Below are 26,292 nucleotides of genomic sequence, written 5' to 3'. Positions count from 1 at the left end.
CTGCTCCATGTTTTTTCCAGGGACTGAGGTGAGGCTGACTGGCCTGTAGTTCCCAGGATCCTCCTCCTTCCCTTTTTTAAAGATGGGCACTACATTAGCCTTTTTCCAGTCGTCTGGGACTTCCCCCGATTGCCATGAGTTTTCAAAGATAATGGCCAATGGCTCTGCAATCACATCCGCCAACTCCTTTAGCACTCTCCTTTAGTTTTCTATCATCAGATATGGGAGAAGAGCTAGAGATGCCAAGAAGGTCAGAAGACTCTTCTCTATTGCTAGTCTATTTTACACACTTGGATACTCCAGTGATGAGTGGCAGTACAAAATGCTTAGGACTTGTCTGTAGTTGCAGTTAACACCTTGAGTTATTTGGGAGCAAACCTGTGTGTGGACACTCATTCGGAATAAAAGTAGATTTTACCAATTTAAATTACATTGGAATAGGCCATTCTTACTCTGAAATAAGTGTCCACACACAGGCTTGCACCAAAATAACTCAAGCTGTTAATTACAAACCAGTTTAGTTATATTGGTTTCAATTTCCATGTAGACAAGCCTTAGATATCCATATACAGGCCCTGTAATGGAGTAATAGCCCCTACCATGTGACTGCAAAGGCCAATTCCTGTTCCTCCTTGAAGATATAGTGGTCTGATGGACCTGACTCAAACAAGCCATCTTTTAGAATACCATGTCTTTCAAGGATCTTAAGAGTAGACATTTCCAGGAGATTGTGTGTGGTTGTTTGTAGTGTGTGGTCTGGCTGGCTGGGTCCCCCCTCCCGGGCAGGTCACATCTTCTGTTATTTGTGATTTTTTTCTTAATTTATACAATAAATTGTTATTTAAAAGTGGAATTTTTAATTACAAAAACATCAAAATCCAGGTAAGCTAGAAAGTATTATTTCGTCCTGGGTTTTCATATTCACTGATTTTTATCCTCAATTCTTTTTCAATAAAATATCACCTGTCATCCTTTCCCAGCCTAATAACATACGTGCAAATATGCCAGTGTGGCCTGGAATATATCAATATTCGGAGAAAGGAAAAAGTTAAATGCATGCTACAAGTTCAACAAAGGGAAAAATCCCTCAGAAATAAGCACAAGTGGAAACTAGAGATATCAGCAGATGGCTGGAGTTCCATTCATTCATCTTTGTCTTTTGTGCTATGTTTAAGGATGCATGAGAGCTTGATGTAACTGAAATTGCCTTTTTTTGGTCAATTGTTGCCTCTCTGTACAATTCATCTAACCTATCTGTAAACCAGTCTCCCATCGTTATCAGCATCTCTCAAACAAACTTCTCAAATGAACCCTGTCACTCCTGTATCAAAGCCAACACAAGCAATCTGATTACATCTTCTGGATCAGAGCCATTTACTTTATCTCCCAACAATGTAGGAAACTGAAGTTTCCAGGACCTGGAGCCTCATTCATCATGGCACTATTAACTGCTGAGTAAAGTGAGGCCCTACACTTAACTTGATGGCATTTCTCGGTTTGTCTGCATGTAACGCAATAACTTTTGACCACTGCATCCATAAATTCCAAAATTACAGGAATGTTCTAGACATCCCTTAGAATACAAAGGTGAGGCAGTGACCTTAAAAAAGCCTGTAACAGGGCAGCAGAGTCACTCTGGATACAGGGGTGAGGAAGAGATCTCAAGGTTAGGGAAAGGGTAAGAATTGGGTATGAGTTAATGGCCCCCTCACTCTATTCCAGCCAGACTCTTCACCCCAACTCCAGCCTGCCCCCCAACCGGCACGCTTGTTCCCACTTCAGCCAGAACCCTCCACCCCCAGCAGGGCCACTCACATTCCTGCTCCTTCCAGGCCCCTCACCCTTCACGTTCCAGGCAGAACCTATTGGTTTTGGTGATGTGACTAATGCTTCTCTGCTCCATGTCCTGGCAGAAGCCTGACCAGGAAGCGTCCAGGATTATTGTCAGTTTACAGGTGTAGATGGAGGTGGCTCTCAATTAGTTTGCTTAAATGGAAGGTTAGATATCAATAAGTAACTCGCTCAATCTACAGGGTCCGGAGATGGCTACTCGACAGCTGGCTAATGTATTGTGTTCTTTAGTTTGGAGGTACATTTTCTTCTTCAAAAATGGCTATAATTATCTCTTTCAGGAGGGGGGCCCAAGTGATTCTGAGTGGGGATCCCATTAGTGGGAGTCTTTCCAAAGGAAGCAGGCATATTATGCAAGTCTTCTTCATCAAGAAAGCAATCTCTGTTTTGTTCCTTCACACTGAAGGCCTTCTTTGAACTCCTGAACAGAGCTGCACACAGCAAACACATTGGAGAGTCCATGATGAAGCCACTTCTTGCCTGGCTTTCTTTGCTCTTTTGCTAGACATGCTGGGAACCACACCCAATGGAACATCATAGTGCTAGGGCCAGGGCTGGCTCCAGCATTTTTGCCACCCCAAGAGGCAAAAAAAAAAACCAAAAAACTTGCCACCGAATGCGGAGGCAGAATCCTTCCCGCCGAACATGGAGGCGGAGTGATGGTGCGGCTGCCGAATTGCCGCTGGTGACTGAAGAAGAGTCATGTCCCCACCGCCGAATTGCTGCCAAGCGCGAAACGTGCTGTGACAGAGCGTCCACCGAATTTCCGCCGCCACTGCGGGCAAATTGCCACCCCAGAGCGCGACGTCCTGCCGCCCCTTTACATTTGCCGCCCCAGGCACCTGCTTGGTTCGCTGGTGCCTGGAGCCTGCCCTGGCTAGGAGCACCAGGCTCTGGTTCCTGCCTGAGGCTTGGCTCCATGGTCCATGCAGCATGGCTTCCCACAGCAGCTGCAGAAATCAGGTCCTGGCCTGTGCAATTTTGTATTTTATCTGCTGTATTTAGATTCATGTGGTATTCTCTATAGGGGTAACTAACCAGTGGCTAAAGCATCATTTATTTCAGCCTGGTTTTGAAATCTTAATTGGCTGAGCAAAGCCAGGCCTTACACTCAACTCAATGGCATTTCTCTTTGTGTCTGTTATCACAATACTCCTCTGTGTGCAGCATCACATGGGCAATGTCCAGGGGAGAGATGACCAATGCAGGCAGCAAGGTTAGGGTTAAGGTCGCTGAAGGGAGTGAGTGATAACTGGCTGAGTTACCTCTGTTGTCACAATGCTACTGCTCAGGCTCCTCTGCCTGCAGCACCAAATGGGCACCATCAAGGAGAACTTGTTGTTGATAGGAAACTGATAAATCAACAAAGAGACGAAGAGGAGCGGCTGAGACAACTGACAATAAAACGTAGGTTTTGTGGCAGTATCCTGTAAAATTGCTGCAGTTTCAGAGATGGAGAGTGCATTGCTACCTCCCTCCACCCCTATTTGTCAGCTCGACCGACATAAGCAATGAAGTGTACGACCCTCTAGTTGTATCTATTGTTAACTACAAAATAAAGGATGCTTAATCAAAAACATAATATGTGCTATGACCCAATGTTAACTAACTAACAACCTATTTACCAGACTGCAAAAGATAGGGTGCTATAATAAAAAAACAGTATTTATTGCGACACAATGTGGAGGATCTGCTATCTGGGGCAATGTGACTCGTGTTGGGGTAACACAGTACACTGACTGGAGAGGAGGTATATTTTTTTTCTGGGAGGACATGTCACTTCTTACAGGGGATGTGAAGCAGCTTTGGAAAGTAGAAGAGCCAAGACTTTTCTGTCATGAGGTAGGCCAGATATAATTTAGAATTACTTTTTGTAAATTAATTATCAGGGATGGCTTGGAGGGATGGCTGTCTCTGTTTTATGCCTTTCATACCGTCTCTATCTGTGAAATGTCAATTAATACTTATATTTACACTAAGCTGATTTGCGTTTCCAATTACAGTAGATTCCGCTTATTGCTATTATCCAGCATTTGCTAATAAGTGGAAGTGAAGCAACAGCCAGAGAAGGAAGCGCTGGGACGTGCCTTCCATGGATGCAGCCCTGCAAACTTGTCTGGGGGCAGGGCAGCAGCAGGGAGGGGAGCTGCAGCCTGGATGCTGGGGCTTTCTGTGGGGAGTGGGAGCACTGGGGCCACGGAGCTACATGGCACCTTTCCCTGCGCTCTCCAGGGGTCAGAGCTCAGCATGTCCCAGCGCTTCCTTCTGTGTGTGCAGTCCCCCAGAGAGCACAGAGAGGTACCATGCAGCTCCGGGATCTGGGCTGCAGTCCCCCGACCTGCAGCCCTTTATCTCCTGTGGTCCCTGTGTGCAGGCCAGTTTGCTGGGATATAGCCCCAGAAGGAAGTGGCTGGGACATGCGAAGCACTGGCCTCAGGCAGGTTTGCACATCCCAGTGCTTCCTTCCGGGGCTGCAGCCTTGCAAACATGCCTGCAGGTGGCCCTTTCTTCCAAAAAAAAGCTGTTAATAAGAAGCATGCTGTTGCTAATATCCAAATCCCATTAACATTGATGTTAATGAGATGGGACTCGTTCCCAACAATATGTTGCCATTAACCAGAAGTTGCTAATAGCACGATTGCAACCAGGCAGAATATAGTGTATTTTATCAAGACAGTTTGTTGGCTGGCTCTGTCAGATCAAACTTCTCTTGGCTCAGGGGAAAAAGTGATAGCTTGGTGCGGGTCATGTACATGGAAAAGGCTGCAGTCTTCATTTGGAGCTGTGACATGGGACCTGTGGGTTCCACTGTAGACCCCAGAGGGCTAAATGACCGAAAGGTACAAGACTCCATCACATTACTGCAACTTACAGCAGAAGAATTTGGAAGTTTTCCTTATTGCAGGATGTCCCTAGACTGACACCAAGCTTGCGTCTCAGTTGTTGTCCATCCTTTGGAAAAGTGCAAGAGTCTGTGAGCCATACTGTCAGCTAGTGCCAACTGATGAGGTCACTGGATCTGGCTCTCCTAATGGCATGTGATACTACACCATAATTCAGAGTCCGCTGAATTTCTCTCATGTAGACACATACCCTGGGTGCCAGGAACCTCACTGTGGCCATGACACCTAACTTTTGTAGCATGGTCTTTGCTGAAATTTGCAGGTAATGGCAAATTCTACCATATCATTGTATCAGAGTCTGTCCTGGCACAAGAAAGCTTTAAGATGAGCCACGTCTACATTTCTGGGCTATTCTGACTGTCTCTGGGGAACAAGTTGAGACTTTGGGTCTTCTAGAATGAACCCTAGTTATACTAGCACCTCAGTGGCTGATTCTTTGATATCTTCCAAGGTGAAGTGCTTGACGAGCCAATTGGTCAAATCAGGGAAGACTCAGATTTTTGTCTTGTGTGACGAGGCCACAAAGATTGCAAAGCATTTTGTAACACTTGGCACATATGGCAGCCCAAATGGCAACACTTTAAATTGGTAGTTCTGGTTCTATATCTGAAGCACAGAGAGTATGTCTGTACACATGTAAGCTCCATCTCCCTTTCTAAAGGGTGCAATGGTTCTCAACAGCATCTTTTCAGAGAGATCTCAGATCCAGGTTGGCCCTTAGCCTTCTGTCTGTTTAGGTACCTAGACAGTACCTTTCCTTCTCAACAGGTGACAGAGACTGAGTGGCATTCCTTGCCAGTGGGGATTGGAATTACTATAGAGACTTTCTTCCTAATACTGCTAGAGTGCACTACTGAAAGGAGATAATTTGGTGGAAATTTTCTAATCTGACTTCAGTAGCCTCTCAAAGATGAGAGCCCAAATCTCTAAGAGAAGGTGGTGCCTAAGGACCATTGCGGAGAGAGAGGATGCACAAGACAAGCAGTCCCTCAACCTCAATTTCATTCAAATGTCATTCAAAAAAACACTACCACCCCGGGGTTATTGCTGTTTGTAGGTGGAGACACTGAGGACCCTTCAGCTTCTGTTGCAAGGGAAACACACCAACTAACTGGAGTACTGAAATCCTCAGCTAAACAAATTGATTACCACAGTTCTATCAGAATTAGCCTCTGCCTGCATACCTATCTCAACTATTTTTTTAAAAAAATGATTTTAAGTTTTGAATTTCAGCTTCAAACGTGTGTGATGCAAACACAAACAGCTTTTCATTTTGCTTACTTTTTCAAGTCCTGAAGTTTAGAATAATTTCCGCCACCCATCCATCTGAACTCCCACCCATTTTTTTAAAACCAAGAGTCCACATTTTAACATTAACTACTGGCACTTTCTAACATTGCTCTAGGATGAGGAGAATGAGATGTGCTGCCAAGTCTGTCTGTGGCAGTTTATAAGTAGTTTTGGCTACATAACTAAAACATGAAGCATACATAAAGAACAAGAAAAAAAGACCATCCTCTGAAGGGAGAGTAAGTCTAAAGTTCGCTGGTCAGGTAGAATCACCCTCCCCCAACACGCACCCCCACCTTCACAAATCAAAAAGGAGATTGAAAAATCAATTTGAGGACTGGCAACCAAATGTCAAAGATGATGTAAATTTGATACTCCCTAGTAATCCCATTAGTATCAGTCACACCACTAAAGTGAAGTGTTCAGAATTGTATTATCACCAGAGACACACTAGCACTGTAGGGCTACTCCTGGGCAGGGTGGGGAAAAGATCAGCAATGCAGGCGAACATGTACCAAGCAAGCAGAATTCAAACTCTTTCAAAAGGAATGACATTTGCGCCAGGGGGTTGCAGAATATTTAACAAGTACTCTTCAGAACACAATCTCAGACAATTTTTTTAAAAAGGACACATTCAAAACAATAAATCTGGAAGAAATTTTCCTCTATTGGCTTCTAAGGATATTAAGGTAGGTCAGCCTCGGTGCCTACAGTAACAGTGTCCTGTCTATAAGGCTTTTATAGAAGAGTCCACAAGAGTCAGTGAGCTGTGGAGAAGGCACATACAGACATGGATGCATTTATGAAAGCTGAGTATGAGGTTTCCTATTCTCACCCCAGTTACCTGGGTAACTGCTGAATGAGATCCGACCAGTAACAGTCTTTGGATCAGTGATGTTGAAGTCCCAATGTTTATATATTCTCAGCGTAGCTGCATATGTAAACCAACTGGAATGAGCAAAATAGATGTTCTCATATCCGGGGAGAACCTAGAAAACAGAAGCAGAACAGTGAGTAATCTTGATCATTGTAACACTCTACTCTACACCAGTCGACCTGGAAGAACAATTTGTTGCAAAAAACCCATCTGATGGATTTTGCCTTTGTTCAAGAATTATCAGACTATCAAGTTTGAATCTCTTGTTATAATGGGAGATTATAATCTTTATAAGATTTAATAATCTTTAAAGCCAGAGAGGGGATGCCTGGGAGACCAGGAATTCTGGAGCAGATATAAGGGCCTAAGAAATGACAGCTGCAGGTGCTGGGAGAGAAGAAGTGGTCTGAAGGTGACAGTGTCTGGGGAAACCCAGGGTACTGTTTCTTTAAGGGCCTGGGATTAGGAGCTTTGCAGTGTGGTGTGGGACAAGGCTCCCCTCTCTGTCTGCCATCCAGAATAAGTTCTGGGAAAAAGCATGGCATACCACCTGACTCTTGCCTTATTCTGAGAGAGACGTGAGCAGGGGAAGCACTGGTTGCCTGCTGACCTCTCCCAGCCCACAGGAGAAAAGACTGAGGTGGTGTGACCTGGCCTCCAAGTTGGGGAGGAAGGCTAACGCCTTCACCCCAGACAAGGCACCTGGGAGGAAAGGATTTTTGTTTTGAAGGTTTGTTTTGTGTTCTGTTTGCTTTTTTTAAAAAAAGAACATGTTGCCAACCTGGGTGGAACCGGTTAAGGGAAATTTACAGAGGTCAGCTTGGAGAAGCTGCCCTACGGTGGCAGCTGGCTATAGCTGTTAAAAATTAGTCACTGACATTTCTGGGAATAATCCTTGGTCAGTTCGCTGTTTACAAGCAATTAGTAGTAATTATTTGAAATTAGTTAGTTTAGTTTTTATTGGACACATGTATTATGATATGTTTCAGTTCCCTGAGTGCTACTTAGAATCAAGTTTCCTGCTTAAATACTCATTTACAAATGCAAAATTTGCTTTCTACAATATTCTTCAATATGAGCTGAAAATATGCTGGTTTTGTGTATGTTCCTCTTGGTGACCTGGTTAAATAGAAAGTACAGAAGGCAAAGACAAGGGACCTTGTCAGTAAAAGCAAATTTGTTTAAAATTTTAAATGTATATTGACAGAACATTTTTAAGTATTCACTCAGCTCTAATATCCAGGAGCCAGTTACAGTACATAAATATCGGACTCTTTTCAAGGTTAAGCTAAGGTTCCTGAGATGCGACATTCCCCACACCAAAAGGGAGTGTCCCAGAAGTCTTCAGATCCCATCTGGAACCCTGAGAATTCCTCATTTTGTCACCTTCATCTTTGAAGCACCATGTTGCGGCCACCATCTGCAGTGAGATTCTTTCCGAAGCCCAATAACAAAACCTCTCTCAAAAATTTTTTTTAAATCAAACCAAGACTGCCTGTTGATCTAGATGGCACTCCCTCCTCAGAGCACTGTGCCCACACCTGCAGTGTTCCAACCCTGTATGAGCACAGGGAAGGAGACCACCCCTAGAAATGAAAAACCAATTTCTAACCATTTTTATATCACATCGATTGCCATAAGACTATAGTGCTTCTCCTGGATGATCGTGAAAATCACCAGTTGCACAGCCTCTTATAGCATCTTTAACTCCCCAAATTTACACAAAGAGGTTACCTCTAAATCAGATACAGGTATCTCCCGTTCCTCCCCCCAGAAAGCTAAAATGCTGCCTCAACAATCTTCCTGATCACTACCAGACCAAGGGACAGAGACTGGCTCTGGAAAATCAGATGCTGACCTTTTCAAAGGTAGCACGCTGCAGAGTCACATGATCGGTCATTCTGAGATGTTTTGTACCCCTTAAAAAATGCATGGGAACTTCTTATCTATCTCTCCAACATGGCTTTTAGCCATCTTCAGATCTTAAACAACTTCAATTTAGAGACAAATGAAAGACCAAATACAAGAGTAACATGATACAAAAGCAAGAACTAGAATGATTTGTTAGAAAAATTATCTATGTACAGTATCAGTTAAAACAAAATGGAATCAAGATTGATGGAGCCCTGACACCTGATTGAGGCCCCTATATGCTCCTGAAATATAAATAATAACGAGGGTTACATCAACATGATCATGATACAAGTCTACTCGGGCTAGAAGCTATGAGAAATTTTGTTGCCCTCACCTTGATAAGAGCAGAGCAGTGACCCATGTCCCACTGATATCTCCCAAAGCCTGCTGGGTCATCCTTATACCAACCCACTACTGAATACGTGAATAATGCAGGAATAAGGTCCAGTAGATCTCCAACTGCATTCAAGAAGCGGACATCAAAGACACTCAGGGGCTGGGAGGCAAAGAGACCAAAACAAAATTATTTTCAGATGGAGAAGTGACTAAGTGAGCAACTTCAGCTGTTAATACAAGTTGGTTTTTCTTTCACCCCCAAAGGAATCATTAAGTTGTTCCCTTTACATAAAACATTTGTTCATATAATGCCATAATTACACTATATTGATACTGGAATACTGCTACAGAGAAAACAACTAAGGAAGAAAAGGAGAAGTTAACAAGAATTATTAAAACCTGTTGTATCTGTACAGAAAGCCCAGAGTCAGCAGCTACTGTACTGTTAGGTTTGAAAACTTAGTCAGTTGTACATTTATCTAAATGTCTTTATTAATGACCCAGATGAGCACTAAGGTCTCACAAAGACTTTGGGCTTGTCTACATGAGAAAAAAAAGCCCACAATAGCTAATTTCATACTAACTTCCCTGTGTATACAAACTCTTTGATTAGACACATCCTGAGGTTGGAGAGATTGGAGATAAATGATGCATGGGGAGCTAGTTAAGCTTAGTGATACTAGCCAAATGTGAAACTACTTACTCAGATTGGTTAATAGAGAAAGCCAATCACCAGGAACTAGACTAAGGACTTTCAAAAATCCCATCCTGGCCTTAGGAGACCAGAGTGATCTAATTCACAGTTCATTTGTAACCTATCATTTGGTAGTCTCTCCCCTGGCCTCTTCCAGATAAACATATAAATAGAATTCTAATCTTAAGCCTTCTTGACACCAGGGTAATTTTTAGAAAATTCTCCATGGTTGTTAACACCATACCCTTTGTGTAGACAAGGCTCAATAGGGTGACAGAGTGCTTGTGGCTGGAAGAATAAGACTGGTTGATTTGCAAGGGGAAACAACCAGGTAGGAAAGAAGTACAGTGCTTCCATGAAGCCTTGTTCCTAACCATGAAGCTGGCCTCTCTTAAGAGAGACTACTGGGGAGAGGTGGAAGAGAAGAGAATGGTGTTCTCTCAATTGCTACCTATTTTAACATGGAAGTAAAATGGAGAACTGTATTGTCCACGAGCTATTCAAACTATTCTGCTTTTCAAGTGGAAGTAATCAGCAGAAAGAATGTAATACACTGCTTTGTGCACATGTGCACAAAGGGGAAGGGAAAAACCTTCCAAAAATAAAGCATTTGCCAAAAGTTCCAATAATAAGCAAAATTTCCCCACTAAGCTAAGATCTTGTATAGCAGGTGACCCTAATATTGGCTGTGATTTAGAGGCGGAAGGCCGAGACATACATTTAACTTTTATTATATTGCTTTATACTCTCACATTTTTTAGTGAAAAGATATGGCAGGGGAGGGGCAGGCAAGGTACCTCAGGTCTATAAACAGCGGGATGACTCAAGTGTTGAGTTTTTTTTAAACAATAGTGTGATGTACCCAGAAGAGGGTCCTGGGAGTCGGTATATAGGACAACTTTAGTTTCTATATTAAATTACACATGAGAAACCACTTTCAAAAATAATCAAGAGTTGGACTGAGAGATTGCAGGGGAGAAGGCCTGACAAGCTGAGTAGGAAGAAGCCCATGGAGGTAGCAGCAAGAAGTGAGATGGAGCAGTCTTTGGCTGCTGGTTATAGGTTCCCTGGGCTAGGAAGCGGTGTAGTGTGTGTGCCTGGGTTCCCATACCAGCCACTGGTATGGTGGCACAAGGCCAGAGAAGGGGAAAGGACCACAGGGCCCAGCATTGGAGCCAGACACCAGATATAAGGACTGGATTTTTATTTTGTTGGACTGTATGTCACCCTGGAATGGGTGGACTTAAATCATGACCTGGCTGTAGGATCATCCCAGGAAGAGGCTGACCTCCAGAGGACCAGAGCATCGGTCGGCAGGGGATGCCAGACAGGGTGAGAGCTGCCATGCCTGACCACCAGGAGCAACTCCAGAGATGAGCTGAGCCCTTCACAGTGACCTACTTAAAAGGGCCATGTTTTTTGGCACGGTGTACAAGGTAAGTGGATGTGATGATGCATACACCATTGCTAACTGGATCAGCACAATACTTTGTATACTATCTACATGGGATTTACAAAAGCGCTCAGTGCTGGTCTAACTCTTTCCCCCACTGAAATCAGTGGTAAAATTCCAAATGACTTCAATGGGAGCAGGACTAGGCCAATGCTGAGTGCTTTTGAACATCCCGCATCTGGCTTTAAGTCATGACCACCCAGAACCTGGAACAAGCATCCCCCTAGGGAAAAGTGGGGTAGGTGAGATGGAGAAAAGGGGACATCACAAGCATACTCCTACATGTGTAAAGTCTTCCAATGAATCCATTTGCTCAGGAATTAGCATCTCGTCTTCAGGATTCTGGGAGAGCCTCAAGACACTGATCGAATTCCTGCAACAAATCCTTTGAAGTCCAAAGGATGCTGTGTAGTCAGGGCCCTACCAAATTCACCATAGGTGTCGACTTCCCCTCTACCCAGGGGGTGCTTGGCCCCCACTCCCCCCCCAGGCCCCACCCCCACTCCACCCCTTTCCGCCCCACCCCTTCCCCCAAACCCCTGCCCCACCTCTTCCGTCCCCTGCTCCGCACCAGGCCCTGCCCGCACTCCACTCCTTCCCCCAAACTCCCACCCCGCCTCGCCCCGCCCCGCTCCGCCTCGTCCCGCTCCCACCCTTACTTCTGCACTGCTGCTGGCAGGGCACTGTCTTCAGAGCTGGGTGCCCGGCTAACAGCTGCTCCTCTCCAGCCACCCAGATCTGAAGGCAGCACAGAAGTAGGAGTGGCAATACTGAGACCCCTCTAAAATAACTTTGTGACCCTCCTGCAACTCCCTTTTGGGTCAGGACCCCCAATTTGAGAAATGCTGGTCTCCCCCGTGAAATCTGTATAATATAGGATAAAAGCACACAAAAGACCAGATTTCACGGTCTGTGACGTGTTTTTCGTGGCCGTGAATTTGGTAGGGCCCTAGTTATGAAAGCTTGTGCAGTCTTGTCCGAGAGTCAAGCTTTCTTAACAGAATCTCAACAATTCTGGCCTATAGAGAAGTCTCTCTCCATTATTCTGAACGGATCCTGTCTCTTTTTCTTTCACTGTCCGGCTCCCCCTGCAATAAAGGCCCAAAGCAAATTCTACAGAAAAAAAAAAAAGGGCTTTGCTATTTTAAATGTTTCTGCCTTGCAGTTCACCACTCCCAACCTTCCCTCTTCCTTGAAGTCCTAGGCCAAGATTGAAAGGTCAGTTACTGAAGTCCTTACTTTCACTGTGTGAAATGCATTAGACATTTTGGGACAGATCCTTAGCCGTTGTAAATTACTGTAGTTCTATTGAAGTTCATGGAGCTATACTGTTTTACACCAGCTGATGATCTGGATCTTTGAAATGATACTTCCAATACAAATTCTAATATGAATCACAAACAACTCTGCCATAATACTGTCACACACACTCTAAAATGAAAGACTAATTTTATTTAAAAAATCCAGGGCTTTAAAGTTACCTTTGAAAATAAAGGTGAAAGCTTTAGTGACCTCCCAGTTTTTTATTCACAATATTCTTGCCACTTTGAACACCCAAGAATTATTTGCCCAGAAACCAATTAAGAGTGCAATCTTCCAATCTGAGTGTGCATTATAAAATCATTCCCCACCAGCATTCAAGAAGACAGAGTTGCAAATTAGTTTTAGGGAAAATTTCTCTGATCTGCACTGAAGATTTTTTACATCATCCATACCGAACATCCACTAATGTTAATGAAAGCTTTGTTTGCTGAACAGGTCAGCAGAGACCCTTGTCTTTAAATATCTTCTACATCTTTGACTTTGAATTACCCTATCCTTCCCTCCTCCCCCTAGAATCACTTAGAGAGCTTCATCATTCTTACTCTTTGCTTGTGGTGCTTAGCCCATTCTTGGGCTCCCATGTACAGCCCATCCAGCTGTGCAATAACATAGCCAGCATGCCTCCAGAAGGGGTCATCCTTATTATTTTTGATTTGTTGTCTGGTCCATTGATCCTGTTTCCTGCAAAGGAAAAAATTTGGTTTTACAGAGCACTCTTTATATTCCATGTATCCTACAAAGAACAACACTTTACACCATAATTAACTAAATAATAGAGTGGATTAACCATGGACAAATGTAGTTGTGATAATGCTGCTCAGCCATAGCTGTCTCTCCCCTTCCCTCCCCCTCCACCTCCCAGACAGAGCTGAGAATATAAAACACCATGTTTTGTTAAAATAGGCCAGACCAAATTCTGGCCCCTGCTCCGGCCCCTTTACCCAAGTCTGGTAAGCATACAGGAGTATAAAATGACTGCAACCGAATTCCCTTGGTGCTGTCGCAAGGTAGGGCTGACATAAACGGCTCTATGATGCCCCCATTCCCGCCCTCCACAGGCTCAGGAATAGTGTGCATCCTGGGAACATTTGGGGGCATGGTCATAGCTCTCAGGCCTACAGGTTTTCTGTACTGTATAGCAGCTTATAGGCAGCCCAGCAAATGTTGCTGTAAAGCAGATCAATCCCCACAGCAATCCATAGTCTGGGCCATGCAATGGTGGGTATAAGGCCACTTTCACCCCCATCCACCTCCCTGAGCTGCACCTGCTGTGCAGCGTCTCTTTGGAGATGCAGCATAGAACTTCGCCTGGAATGTTTACCAGGGCATAGTGATTGCCTGCTATTTTTTTCATTGAGGAAAGGCTGGTGGTTAGAGGGGTATAAGGAAGCATTGGGATCCTTAACTTCTGCTTCAACAGGCCAAAAAAATGCCTTTAATGTAGTACCTTATGAGAGGGATCACTACTTATATGTGCAGCAATAACAGCATGAGCCACAAGCACAAGTCCTAGTGTGGGATCCAGAACTACTGAAAGCATGCTGCCCATGGAGCCATCGCTTCCTAGCATAAAGATGGGCAAAAGGCACAGCTTACAGAAATGGCTGAGGTTTTGCAGAAATATTTGTAGTCGAAGAAAGAAAATAGAAATTATATCAACACATGAACCTAAGGAAATAAATAAGGTAGGCCAAATGCTGAGCCACCCAATTTAGAGCCTGGTTCTCTTCTCATGTGCACCAGTTTTAAACTAGTGTAACTCCATTGACTTGAACAAAGTCACTCCTGATTCTCACAGGTGTAAGTGAAAGATTCCAGCACTTAGTAACTAACATACAATGTACTTGACCTTATAGAATATACACTATACAAATGTCTACAGTGGGAATTATATAGGAAAAATTACAGGTGCCAAGAGATAGTCCAATGTGGTATTCAGTACACAAGCTTGTCCATAAAGTAACTGAATACAGTAAGCTTGTGAATTAGTTGGCATCAATTAAACCTGTTTGTGCAAGTTCAAATGCCTCTTTGAAGGAACAGAATAGGGAACAGGGCATATTCCCTTCTTAATATATGTTTGCACTTCTTATTCTTGTTAGGTACATAATCATAACAGAAGGAGCCTCTACTTCCTCTTTAGCACACAAACAAGATCAACAAACTCTGCTGAAAGACCTGAGGATTCCATCATTCTTTTATTTCTAAGCCATGAATGCAAGAATCACATTTCTAGTAACTCAGTACATACCCCATAAACTCCTGAATGCTGCTTAGAATGGTGGGATTCTTAATTAGTTGTGGATACAGGTTTGAAGTATGGTCATACATACGCCTGAAAGAATAAGTGTCAAAAGTTATTTTCTGCCATTTTTCCTTCATTTCTTTCAATTCTGGTTTCATGAATAGTAACAGATAAGCAGCATAGTTTGCAAGTCAGCTGTTTCTTTATCACAGTATTAGCTTTGCATCTCTGGTGCAAGACAAATCATGATGCATGTAATAAGAAGAGACTTTTCAGAGTATAAATGGCATAGCTCACCACCCACTCAAACTGTCTTACAATGGAAAAAGATGAGAGAGTGAGATTAAAGTATCTCTATAATGAAACTTCTGTTTTCCAGCATGCTTTAGGTCAGTAGCATCTTGGATGTCCTCGCACGTTAACTGAAAGTATGACACATATGGTTTACTGGAAGATGATCCCATTTGGGATCAAGAAAGCATTCAGGTGGATGCTGATTTGATAGCTTGTGAAAAACTCAACTGATATCTAACAGTGTTTTACTTACCAATTAACCAAGTGTTTCTTCCTCTATGGATTAGCTAAATATCTGTGCAAAAAATGTATATTTAAAGAGGGAAAAAGGGGTTCTGCACACTTCCAGAGCACTAAAGACTCTCTCTGGCCTTACTGTTTTGAGGAAGAGGAATGGATGGGAATTGCCAGGAGCTTTGCTGGGATCCAGAGTGGGCAGAACTAAGCCACTCATCTGTGTAGGGAGCTCCCGCCTAGCATTGAGAGCAATACATCAGGGCCAACTATGTAACCTGGGTTGCATATGATCATGCTGAGCACTTGTCACAAGGCCAGACTTCTTTCTGTTAAAGTCTGCAACAATCCTAGGTCATTTCACCGTAAGGGCAACCCTCATTGGGACGAATAGGTTTGCAAGATCCGCAGGCCTTATTCCCAGTTCCTATCTGAGGGTGAAATGCATTCCTCTGCAGAGGGCCTATGTACCACTTAAGTCCCATGTAAGCAGAAAACTCTCATCTCTGCTTTGCTCCCATTGTACCACTCAGGCAGCACAAAGGAAGGAGAGACTCACCATGACTCCCCTTCTGGGGATTCCCACAGCAGGCACAGAACCTGCAGAGTGGGCCCCTACATAGTCCTCCCCCTCAGACCCCAGCAGAGGGGGCACGTTGGGGACAGGGAAGGGGAATGGCCAGAGTGCAGTACACTCCATCTGGCAGATGCTCCCTTGGGGATGATAGCCAGATAAGCAAGTTAGAGAAGCTCCCAGGTTGTTCTAATAAGTGCTTGGGCCAAGGCAGGTAATCAAGGAGTTGTAACCAGCCCCCCGACAAACACCTCTATCTGCCACACCCAGTGAATGTCCAGCAACAGAGGGCACACTTTACACCAGTGGCATCTCTAGGCTGCTCACTGACCAAGCCAGTGCAGAATCAGGGACTTGTAGCTTCTTGAGAGGCCCTGCCTCCTTGTACAAATCAGAGATCAGACAGAAGGGAGGAAGGAGTTCAGGGATTCAAGTGATTTTTTTTTAATTGCCTTGTGATATTAAATGAAACGTTTAAGTCCTTCATGCTTTATAATGGTGTCATACTCAAGCAGTAATCAGCTCATTAGATTAAGTTTAAGCTTTTCTGTTCTACCTAGGACAAAATGTAAGGCAATTATGAAACCGGACTGAGAATCTCAAGGTACACGCCAAAGGAGAATTTCAGTTTACCTCTTTAAATCAAGAGGAGCATCACTGACAGGATGCAGGCTGGGTGAGATCATACCAGAGTGATGTTTGACCAATGATATTTCAAGTTTAAAGTTAGCTCTCTGGGACCTATCATGTTCCACTGAAGTACATGAGAAACGCAGGGGCTCAGTGTGATGGATTTGGAGTTGCTCTGTAATTGGCTGAGCAAAATGAGGCCTAGTACTCCTTTCAATTTTATTTCTGTCTGCCACTGAAAGGAAGTACGACGAGACCCAAACCCAGTCAGGTCTGCAGGGGTAAGTGCAGCTGATCCACAGATACTGTAACCCAGGGCCCCATCTAAGTGAGCATTGCAGGATTCCACCCTGGAAAAGGTAAGGACAAGAGGGCTATTACCTGTGGGGGTGCACTCAGAGACCAGAGAAGGGATCCGAGGTGCAGCCAGCCCTGTAACTGTGACACTCAGTGCCTCTGAAAGTCAGGACATTGATTTAGCTGCCTAAACATGGATTTAGGTGCCTAGCTTCAGGCACCTGCTTTTGAAAATCTGGGCCAATAATTCTCAGTTCATGTATAAAACAAGGGTACTTGAAAGAACTGAGAGCCATTTCTAGTACAAGCAATGACAGATTGCATCCCAGTCTGAATACAACTAGTTAGTATTAAGGAATTTAACAGGTAGTGTCTACCAGATTTGAACTGTGAATTTTGAAAATCCAAAAGCAATTATAAAATAAACTATTTTCCCCCTCCCTCCTTATAGTACCAGGTAATGTAGTTTTTGGGAGCAATGCTAAAAAAAAATTGTCCTCATTTTAATCAGTGTCCAGGGTACTAAATGAACACAGGAATAGCCAAATTATTTCCTTTTAAGAGTGGAGGGGTGTGTGGGGGATAGGGGGGATGAAGTGGTGATTTTCCTTTATTTGCAAGTCATTTTGTTTTTACAAGTTAAAAAAAAAAGCACAACAGGACACATACTTTCTTAGTCTATGTGGTAAAGGATAAGATCTAGTAGAAGAGCATCAGCACCTCTTAGTTTATTTCATCATACATTTTTTTCATAAGTTTTCTGAAACATAGGGAAGTTCTATGTGCTCCTTAGTGAAATAGAGCATGCCAGTCTATTTAGATAGCTTTGCTGTAGCCTGATGCCTGACAGCTGAGCAGTTGTTGATGCAAGTAAAGCCTTCAGCATCTTGGAACAGACTGTTATGCTTTCCACTTGCTGTTATCAGACAAGGAGAGTCTTTAAAAGCGATAGTTAAGCTGGATGGTCACAGCTGTGTGCAAAAGGAGAGAACAAGGGCATAAAGAGACTTACTTATCTCTTATGGGAGAAAATTCAGACAATGCTGGCTCTTGGAGAACAGACCTTCCAAATGCACAGAGATGAATGTGGCAGGCAGTTAGATGGGGAAGCTTGAGATGCCCCCATTTGTTTCCAGATTTCAACATGGAAGACTTATGCACGTGTCCCAAGGGAGAACAACTGCCTTATGTTAACTCGGGTTCTTTCAGCATTTGAGCAAGGAAAGGAAGGGAAGATGTACGTATCCCTCCATAAGAGCTATTTTTCAAGAATGGCTAATTCATCCATTTGTGATCTACTTGGGGGAAATGTGAGACAGGACTCCGGGCTTGCATTCCAATTGTTGAATTTTAGAAAAGTTACTTAATCTCTGTGGTTCAATTCCTCATCAGTAAAATGGGTTTAATAGTCATCTCTCTCTCCAGGCTGTTGTGAGACTCTCTGTTAAAAAACAAACTTTGAAATCTTTGAATGAAAGGTGATAAGTATTATATTGTAACAAATATTTGAACTGCCACACTTAGTTAACTTATATGCATCAAAATAGAGAGGGAGAAAAGAGACCTGAAGAAATAGCTGGCAGTATCATGCACTGAAATTAGGTACTTACAGATTAAGCTAACTTGAAAGGTACTTACGGAGCTGTGAGATAGCCCTCCAAAAAGCCAGCTGCATACATGAGGTGTTCATTGCCTATGGACTGACTCCCATAGCCTGCTCTGATCTCCAGAATCCCCCACCCTGTTGATTGTATGGTGTCATTGTAAAAGCCATAGGCATCTCCATTTCTGTCCAATATATCTTTGACCTGGATTGTTTTCTCAGTTTTCATCCAATATACAGTTGCATAGCGGATTTCTGCAAGCAAAAGCCAAGGAGGAGAAAGTTAGAAGGTTGTATTACATATCTCCAGCTATAAGACATATGGGGACCTCATTCCACTGCAATATCCTATCCCTCATAGAGAACTAGATGGATGAGACAATTGGTAGTGAAGTTTATGCAGCCAACCAATTCTAGGTCACTAGTTTCAATCTATAATTAATGACCTAGAATAATCATCATCAGATGCCTGTTTGCTCACTTAAGTAACAGACAACTGGACAGACTGGTTGGTTCACCATATCTGATACTTCTGTTCACAATCTTAAAGGGTGAAAAAAATGAAAAGCTACAAAAACCAGACTACCTACTCAGGCCTCGAGATGGCCCCTGAGGAACAGAGCTAAGGTCCAGTTCATTGGCAGGGCAGAGACGTTGAAAAGCACGTAGAGCCACTTCCTGTCTCATATTGGACCTGTGGACATCCTCAGTTTCCAGGACTGAAATTCTGGCACATTTCAAAACAATTATACTGACTTTTTTTTTTTAAACAAAACGCTCCACCCAGTACTCGCTCAATTAAAGTTAACACATTTTACACTACAGCAAACTCTCCTACTGCCTTTCCAAAGATAGAAACATACTACATTAGCTGCACACACTGTGACTGTATTAAGACTAACCTCTAAAAAGCTAGTGACCATGTGCTATATCACTTGCAGGAAACTACGTCCACAATCTTTTCAACGCATAGCATCAGCCACAGTTGAGTCCTGATCTAGAAAAGAAGATGCTCCCATACCTGACCCAGAAGAAATTCTACAAAGAGAGGTTTCAGAGTAACAGCCATGTTAGTCTGTATTCGCAAAAAGAAAAGGACTACTTGTGGCACCTTAGAGACTAACCAATTTATTTGAGCATAAGCTTTCGTGAGCTACAGCTCACTTCATCGGATGCATACTGTGGAAAGTGTAGAAGATCTTTTATACACACAAAGCATGAAAAAATACCTCCCCCCACCCCACTCTCCTGCTGGCAATAGCTTATCTAAAGTGATCACTCTCCTTACAATGTGTATGATAATCAAGTTGGGCCATTTCCAGCACAAATCCAGGTTTTCTCACCCCCCTTCCCCCCCACCCCCACACACAAACCCACTCTCCTGCTGGTAATAGCTTATCTAACGTGACCACTCTCCTTACAATGTGTATGATAATCAAGGTGGGCCATTTCCAGCACAAATCCAGGGTTTAACAAGAACGTCTGGGGGGGGGGGTAGGAAAAAACAAGGGGAAATATTTCCCCTATTTCCCCTTGTTTTTTCCTAACCCTCCCCCCTCCGACGTTCTTGTTAAACCCTGGATTTGTGCTGGAAATGGCCCACCTTGATTATGACACTGGCTCCCTAGAACTTGAGATTTCATCTTGCTTTTCTACAGAATCCTGACAAAAACACAAGCTTATTTCATTTAGCATTTTGAAAATCACATTAAGTAAAACAGCAATCTTGCTAAAACAGCAGTGCACTTAAGTTAGACTGATAGTCTCCTCAAATTTCAACACCAAGTTCAGTCTTGTCTTGTATACAAATACATGGATGTTTCTCAGTACAATTTCTTCAAGGCACAAGACTGAAAGGAGGATGATGGTTACATCCAGCTTCCCACAAAACTTATATAATCAATGCACTTTCCCACTGATGAAGATGTGCCCCCAGCAATCCATGTATTCGTCACCTAGAGACTGGCCTATTCTAAATCGCCGGATCAGAGGCTGAAGGTGAAGGCAGCACAGAAACTCAACTGTACAGAATACAGGAAAAGATGCCAAGAGCACATCACTCTGCTGTTCCATGACCTGTCCCTATTCACTTATTCTACCAATTCAAAATCCTAGTCTTCAGCTGGCATTTTGAAAAAGTGATCAGTTAGCCTACCTCTGCTCTGGTAGGAAGTCAATGGCAAAAGACCAATGCTGAATACTTTTGAAAATCCCAACCTTCATCTTTCAGCCCTCAGTGACATGGGACCTGGTAACATCAGGTCTCCATTCACAACCCATCAAGACACCTGCATAGTACCGCAAACACCAAAAGTTAAAAAATCAGGAGTCAGAACCCCCAAAATTATGAGGTTGTCTCAAATTGTAAGGTGGTGGTGGTGGGTTTTTTTTAATTTTAACGATTACTGAGCTGTCTTCTGACTTTAACTTCCCCTGTCTGCCTCCAATACGTGTGTCAATTCACATTGCCAATTTACAGTGAGAAATACAATTTTGGCCATCACAAGTAATTTTATGTCCCAGCCCCCACATCAACGTTGCACTCCCAACCCCAAAACAACTTATTTTGTGACAAATCCCCAGCCCTCACACTTACCCCAGTTACACATCAACTCCACACACCCAGCCACACAACAATTCTGCGCACCTCTTGCCTCGCAACCCTATATGTGCCCCTTACTCCCAGCACACCTCTGCTCCTCCTGTGTAGGTTCTTCATCCCCATCTAGACCTAGTCGGAGGAAAAGCTCCAGAGGGAGAGAGAGAGAGGCGCGCAAACGTACACACCTGGGAGGAGGAGCAGCTCCACTGGATCTTCACAACACACCAGGCCTAGGCAGCTTCAGAAGATCTTCACAAACACCCCTCTCACAGGCCTTGGGAGAGGGCAGCTCCAAGAGGGCCTTCTCCTCCTCCTCCATCCCAGGCCTGGTATGGCAGCATTATAGAAGAGGAAAGGGGAGGATAGAGGAGTAGAGAGAAGACTGACCCATTTTTCGAAAGAAGGGTGGGAAAGGGACACCCTGAGCTGCTGGGTAATTTTTGTTCTCTCCTCCCCTTCCTCTCTTGAGAAAACAGTATTGGCTGCTCTCTTTCCCTCCTCCAAAACCTTCTTGGCTCTTGAGGAGAGAAGTGTTCTGCAAGTCTCCTACCGCAGTTGTGATTGAGTGACTATACAAACAAACAAACTCCCCAGGAGGTGAGGACATGGGGGAAGGCAACCTATCAGATGGGATTTTCTCCAGACAGCCTGAAAAAAATCACTTAAAGGATGAGCCTCTCACGTCATGGGTAAGACTGGCTCCAGCAAGGGCCAAATTTGTGTTTCTTATGATAAATATGTGAGAGTGGGCAACACTGCCTACATTCCTCTAGGACAATACAGCTAATGGTGCCAAGGACAAAACTTGCAAGAGCTAGAGACAAGGCATATTTGGTTAAAGGCTACTTACCATGGAACTTTATTCTAGAAGAGATAAGACTAAGCCCAAGGCTGAATTTTCAGAACAAAATACATGACTCACCTTTGTGCAAAAGGTTTCCTGCAAGAACTGAAGACAAGGAAAAACAGAGGAGAGAAAAATAAAAGAAACACACTAAGGAAACCTGCCAAGCAGAGAGCTGAATGCAGCATGGACAACCATGAGAATCTCACCATATTTAGCTTTCATACTATGACGACTGGCACCATATAAACAGCTAAGATATGAGTATCAGCACAATATCTAATGCTTTGCAAAGGCAGTATGTAATGGCATTCATGATTGGATACCTAGCTTGATCTCAAATAAAATGCAGCCATTTTGCTCAGTGCCCTAAAATACCCTGTTAAGAAGTAATTTTTTTCCATCATAAGCTATGAAGTTTTTCAATTAAAAAAAACTATTTTCTGAGTTGCTAAGCTCTTGCTCAAGCACTTCTGACACGGTGGTAACTCAGTTGCTTTAAGGCAGTTTTCATTCTTTTTACTTCAGTGTTTATTACTTTAAAAGGTTGTAACTTTACAGTCAGAAACACTTTATTGGCTAGTCTAGTGTTCAGAGGCAGAGCAGCAACTGTTTCTAATCATGTCAGTGTTCATAATACTCAGCTACATAAGAGGTACAGCTCTCTTGAATCAAAATTTAAAGTCTAGCTCTGGTTATTATTTACCAGTGAACTACATTTCTCTTTTTCCAGACTCAGTGTTATAGGAGTTCTGTGGATATCAGGTACTTTGGGTGTAACACAAACAAAATGCAAACATGTATATCTGGGAAGGGAACCACTCCAGTACTCCCTCCCAAATGGCAGTTGGAGCAGATGTTTTAAAAGGTGTTGCTTGACTAGTGTGGATGGAAGCTAAATAGAGGGTGCTTTGAGACATGAAAGACTTGACATTTCTTCAAGCACATATGGCAGAGAAGAAAGGTTAAACCTCCTTAGTTATCATCTAGTAATGCATAATGTATCTGTACTGCTCTAGGTTTAGGAGAAACTGAAATCCCATTGTCATGTGAGACTCACTCGGGCTGAACGACCGAAAGCTGAACAAATAAGAGCTGGTTTCATCAGGCTGGTAAGCAGGTAGTGCTGAAAAGAGTTACAAACAATCCCTGCAAGCCAGGGTGGATTTGATTTAAATCAAATTGATTTAAATCATTATTTAAATCACTAGTCGGGAAGACTCAATTTAATCATGGATTTCTACATAAAAGTGCTTTCTTGTTGGTTGTTATAACCTTAATACATATTCTTCACAACTCAGAGGTAGATGTAGGTTTCATTTTTAGAAGGTACATTTTTTAAGTGATTTATTTTGAAAACTTTTCAGATTCGTTTTACAGCTATATCAGAAAATGAATGATTGGTTATTTCATTTACCAAAGGTAATTGAAGCAGATATTTATGAAATCAATGGGAGGTGAACTATCTCCAATTCAACAGGTTAATCATTAATATTTGGCGGATTTTCTTGCCATGCTGTATTAGGAGGAGAACATCACCAGACAGATGTTTAAATTATTTTATTTAACTAAAACAACAACGTTATGTATTCTAGATGGTTTTCTTCAACAGCAAACATATAATATTTTAACAAAACAAGCATATGATTTTTTTAATTTAGTTAAACATTCAAGTTTTTTAAAATCAGGTTTGTTTTTGTTAAACTTGTTTTTAACTAAAATAATAAAATGAAATATATTTTTTAAAAAATCAAAAATTAAATTGATTCTGTCAGCCAGGTCAACATCAGAAACTTAAAATATTGGCTTCTGCAGCTAACCCAGTCGTCTTCACCTTCATTTTCCTGTTTGTTCATAATCTGGAAAAGAAAAATAAGCTTTCCTGCTTTTTCAGGTCCCAAACGATTTCTCAATTTGGAATGAATTAGTCCAAAGGAAGAAAATATTTTCTACACCATCAGAAGAAGCTACTGCTGTTAAAAATGAGATTATCACTTCAACAGTCTCTGAATCCAAGTGCTTCAGTGACTTCCACCAGTTCACTGGTGTGACTTTCTTTAAAACATCAGCAGCAAACATATTTCTTGAGTGGTTCACCCTGAGCTCTGAAGTTTATTATAGTTGGCATTATGTAGGGATGACTGCTGGATGTCCATGTCATAGCCAACTCCTCTTCTTCAGCGGTTAAGGTTTGACCCTGGTACCAAGTACTGAGAATATTTGTAAGAAAATGAGCTGGAAATAGTGCTTGTCCCATTCATTTTTTTAATGCTTGTAATTTAACTTCATCATTGCATATTTCTCTTTTTAAGATCTCACTCAGTTCCTTCCAAATTTCAATAGCGTCTTCAATAAAACAGCTATTTCCCTGCATTTTGTTCAAGGCTACAGAAATAGGCTTCAGGGTATTCAGCATGTGTTCCACATTTCTCTTAAGCCCAATGTTAAGAACTTTGGCTGTGACAGTGCCATCTATTTTTTCATGTTTTTGTTCGCAAACTATCATCAGATTAGGCCAGTTCTTGATACAGTGCTCAAAACAGTCCACTACTGAGTTCCATCACACATCTTGTGGGAGAGTTAGCTTGGTTCCTCCCACTTTTTTCAGAGCAGCTGCTGAAAAGTGGTTGTTACGGAAATATTTTGCAATTTCAACAACATTAGCCTTTATTTCTGGAATACTGAAGTCTTTGGCTAGGAGGTTCACCAAATGAGCACTGCAACCGTATGTTATTAGCTTGGGACTTTCCTCACTCTCTTCTAAATAATTTCTTCTCATCTTGGATACATTTGCAGCATTGTCTGTGACCAAGCTGCATACTACACATTTGAATTTTTTTCCACAGTTTATAGCTTTTACTGCTACTTCTTGTAAGTATTCTGTTGTGTGTGCATTTCCTGATGTATCAATTGTTTCTGTAAGGAAGACATTCCCTTCTTCTGTTGTCACACAAGCACATACAATAGGATCATTGTGGACATTGCTCCCCACGCATCAAGATTCAGGTTAACAATTTCACCCTCTAGACCTTTTGCACCCTGCTCACTTCCTTTTTCATACACTTTATCCAGCAATTTGCCTGCGACATCTGCTCTGTTGGGTGGACTGTATCCTGGTCTTAATGACTGAACCATGTTAATAAAGTGTGGGTTGTCAATCATACAGAAAGGAGAGTTGGTTGCATAAACAAACCAGGCAATTTTTTCATCAATTACCTCTTTCTGTAATCTGCGGGTTCTTATCAAAAACTTATATGTGGTTATTTCTGGATGATGGAGATTTTCTTTTCTTTTTGCTGCAGGTGATATACTGTGGCTATGTGACATACATGATGTAACTGAAAGACTATCATTGGCAGATAACTCTGAAACTATAGAAAATGATGGTGATCTTGAAGGTGGACAGTCTTCAGAATCCTTTATGTTGAGGATGGGTTCTCCTAAACAAAATAAGTCAGTGCAGTTATTTAATTATTATTACCATACTGCTCATTTAGTATTACTCATTGCATTCACTGAGACTCAGTACTACTTTAAAGGTGAAATTGTAAAAGGAAGATCTGCCTATTTCAACTATTTATTTTTTATCACAACTGCATCTAAAATGATAATACCATAGAGTTACAACTATATTTTTTGCTCAAACGTGAGAATTCAAGAATAGTCCAGAAGGAAGACAGGCAGTCCTTAAGAAAGAAGTATGAAATAAAAAAGTGTACCAACCTGAAGATCCTGCATGTTCAGACATGTTTCTTTCATCATCTTCAACACAGCTTCCTCCTGAGAAGGAACACTTCTCATGATGTTGTTTCATTCGGGCAACTGGGCCTTGCATTTCTTTGTTGCACTGTTTGCATTTTGCATGCATGCCTGTCTTACCCACAGGTAGAGGAACTTCATTAAAAGAGACCCAAACTGGGTCTCTTTTACGGCCTGCTGCCATTATAGGTTTTCCCTTCTAGTGAGAGAATGGTATGATAGATCTCAAATCAGTGAAGGCTACACTCAGAAAGACCTCAAGACTTCTGGAATATGCTGCTCAAACAGTTTCACTTTTGTTTCTACTGCCTGTCCCTCCCTTCTCACATTTATCTCCAGACTTATTCTCCTTGTCCAGATCTATTGTGCCCCCAATAATCTTCTATTCATTGAACTTTTTGAAACTTTGCACTTTTAGAGAGAGGTAAGGGATTGACTCTGTGTACACAAATTTGCAGAGGGACAGGGTTGAGGTCTGTTATTTCTCATCTCTACGTATTATTTATTTAAAAACATTTTAGCTGTTAACAAGCATGTTATCTCTGGAGACACAAATCCAGTTTGAGAAC

At 42.5% G+C, this 26,292-nt stretch overlaps 1 protein-coding gene and 1 pseudogene across 3 annotated transcripts in view; both read right to left on the bottom strand.

The window, feature by feature from the left end:
• The window catches only part of PLBD1 (phospholipase B domain containing 1), a 51,693-nt gene that overhangs the window by 14,815 nt on the left and 10,586 nt on the right, over window positions 1–26,292 (bottom strand). For all 3 annotated transcript variants that reach the window (XM_027826474.3, XM_043544601.1, XM_007064062.4), the window contains exons 2-6: window positions 18,554–18,773; window positions 14,893–14,976; window positions 13,184–13,322; window positions 9,170–9,331; window positions 6,889–7,033 (exon numbers count right to left, since the gene is read on the bottom strand). In XM_027826474.3, the coding sequence (XP_027682275.2) occupies window positions 6,889–7,033; window positions 9,170–9,331; window positions 13,184–13,322; window positions 14,893–14,976; window positions 18,554–18,773 (750 nt within the window). The remainder of the gene's footprint in view (window positions 1–6,888; window positions 7,034–9,169; window positions 9,332–13,183; window positions 13,323–14,892; window positions 14,977–18,553; window positions 18,774–26,292) is intronic.
• Window positions 948–2,360, bottom strand: LOC102940678 (annotated as a pseudogene).

This window comes from Chelonia mydas, chromosome 1, assembly GCF_015237465.2.
Source record: "Chelonia mydas isolate rCheMyd1 chromosome 1, rCheMyd1.pri.v2, whole genome shotgun sequence".
Classification (NCBI taxonomy): domain Eukaryota; kingdom Metazoa; phylum Chordata; order Testudines; family Cheloniidae; genus Chelonia; species Chelonia mydas.
This window is presented reverse-complemented; position numbering and strand designations above follow the sequence as displayed.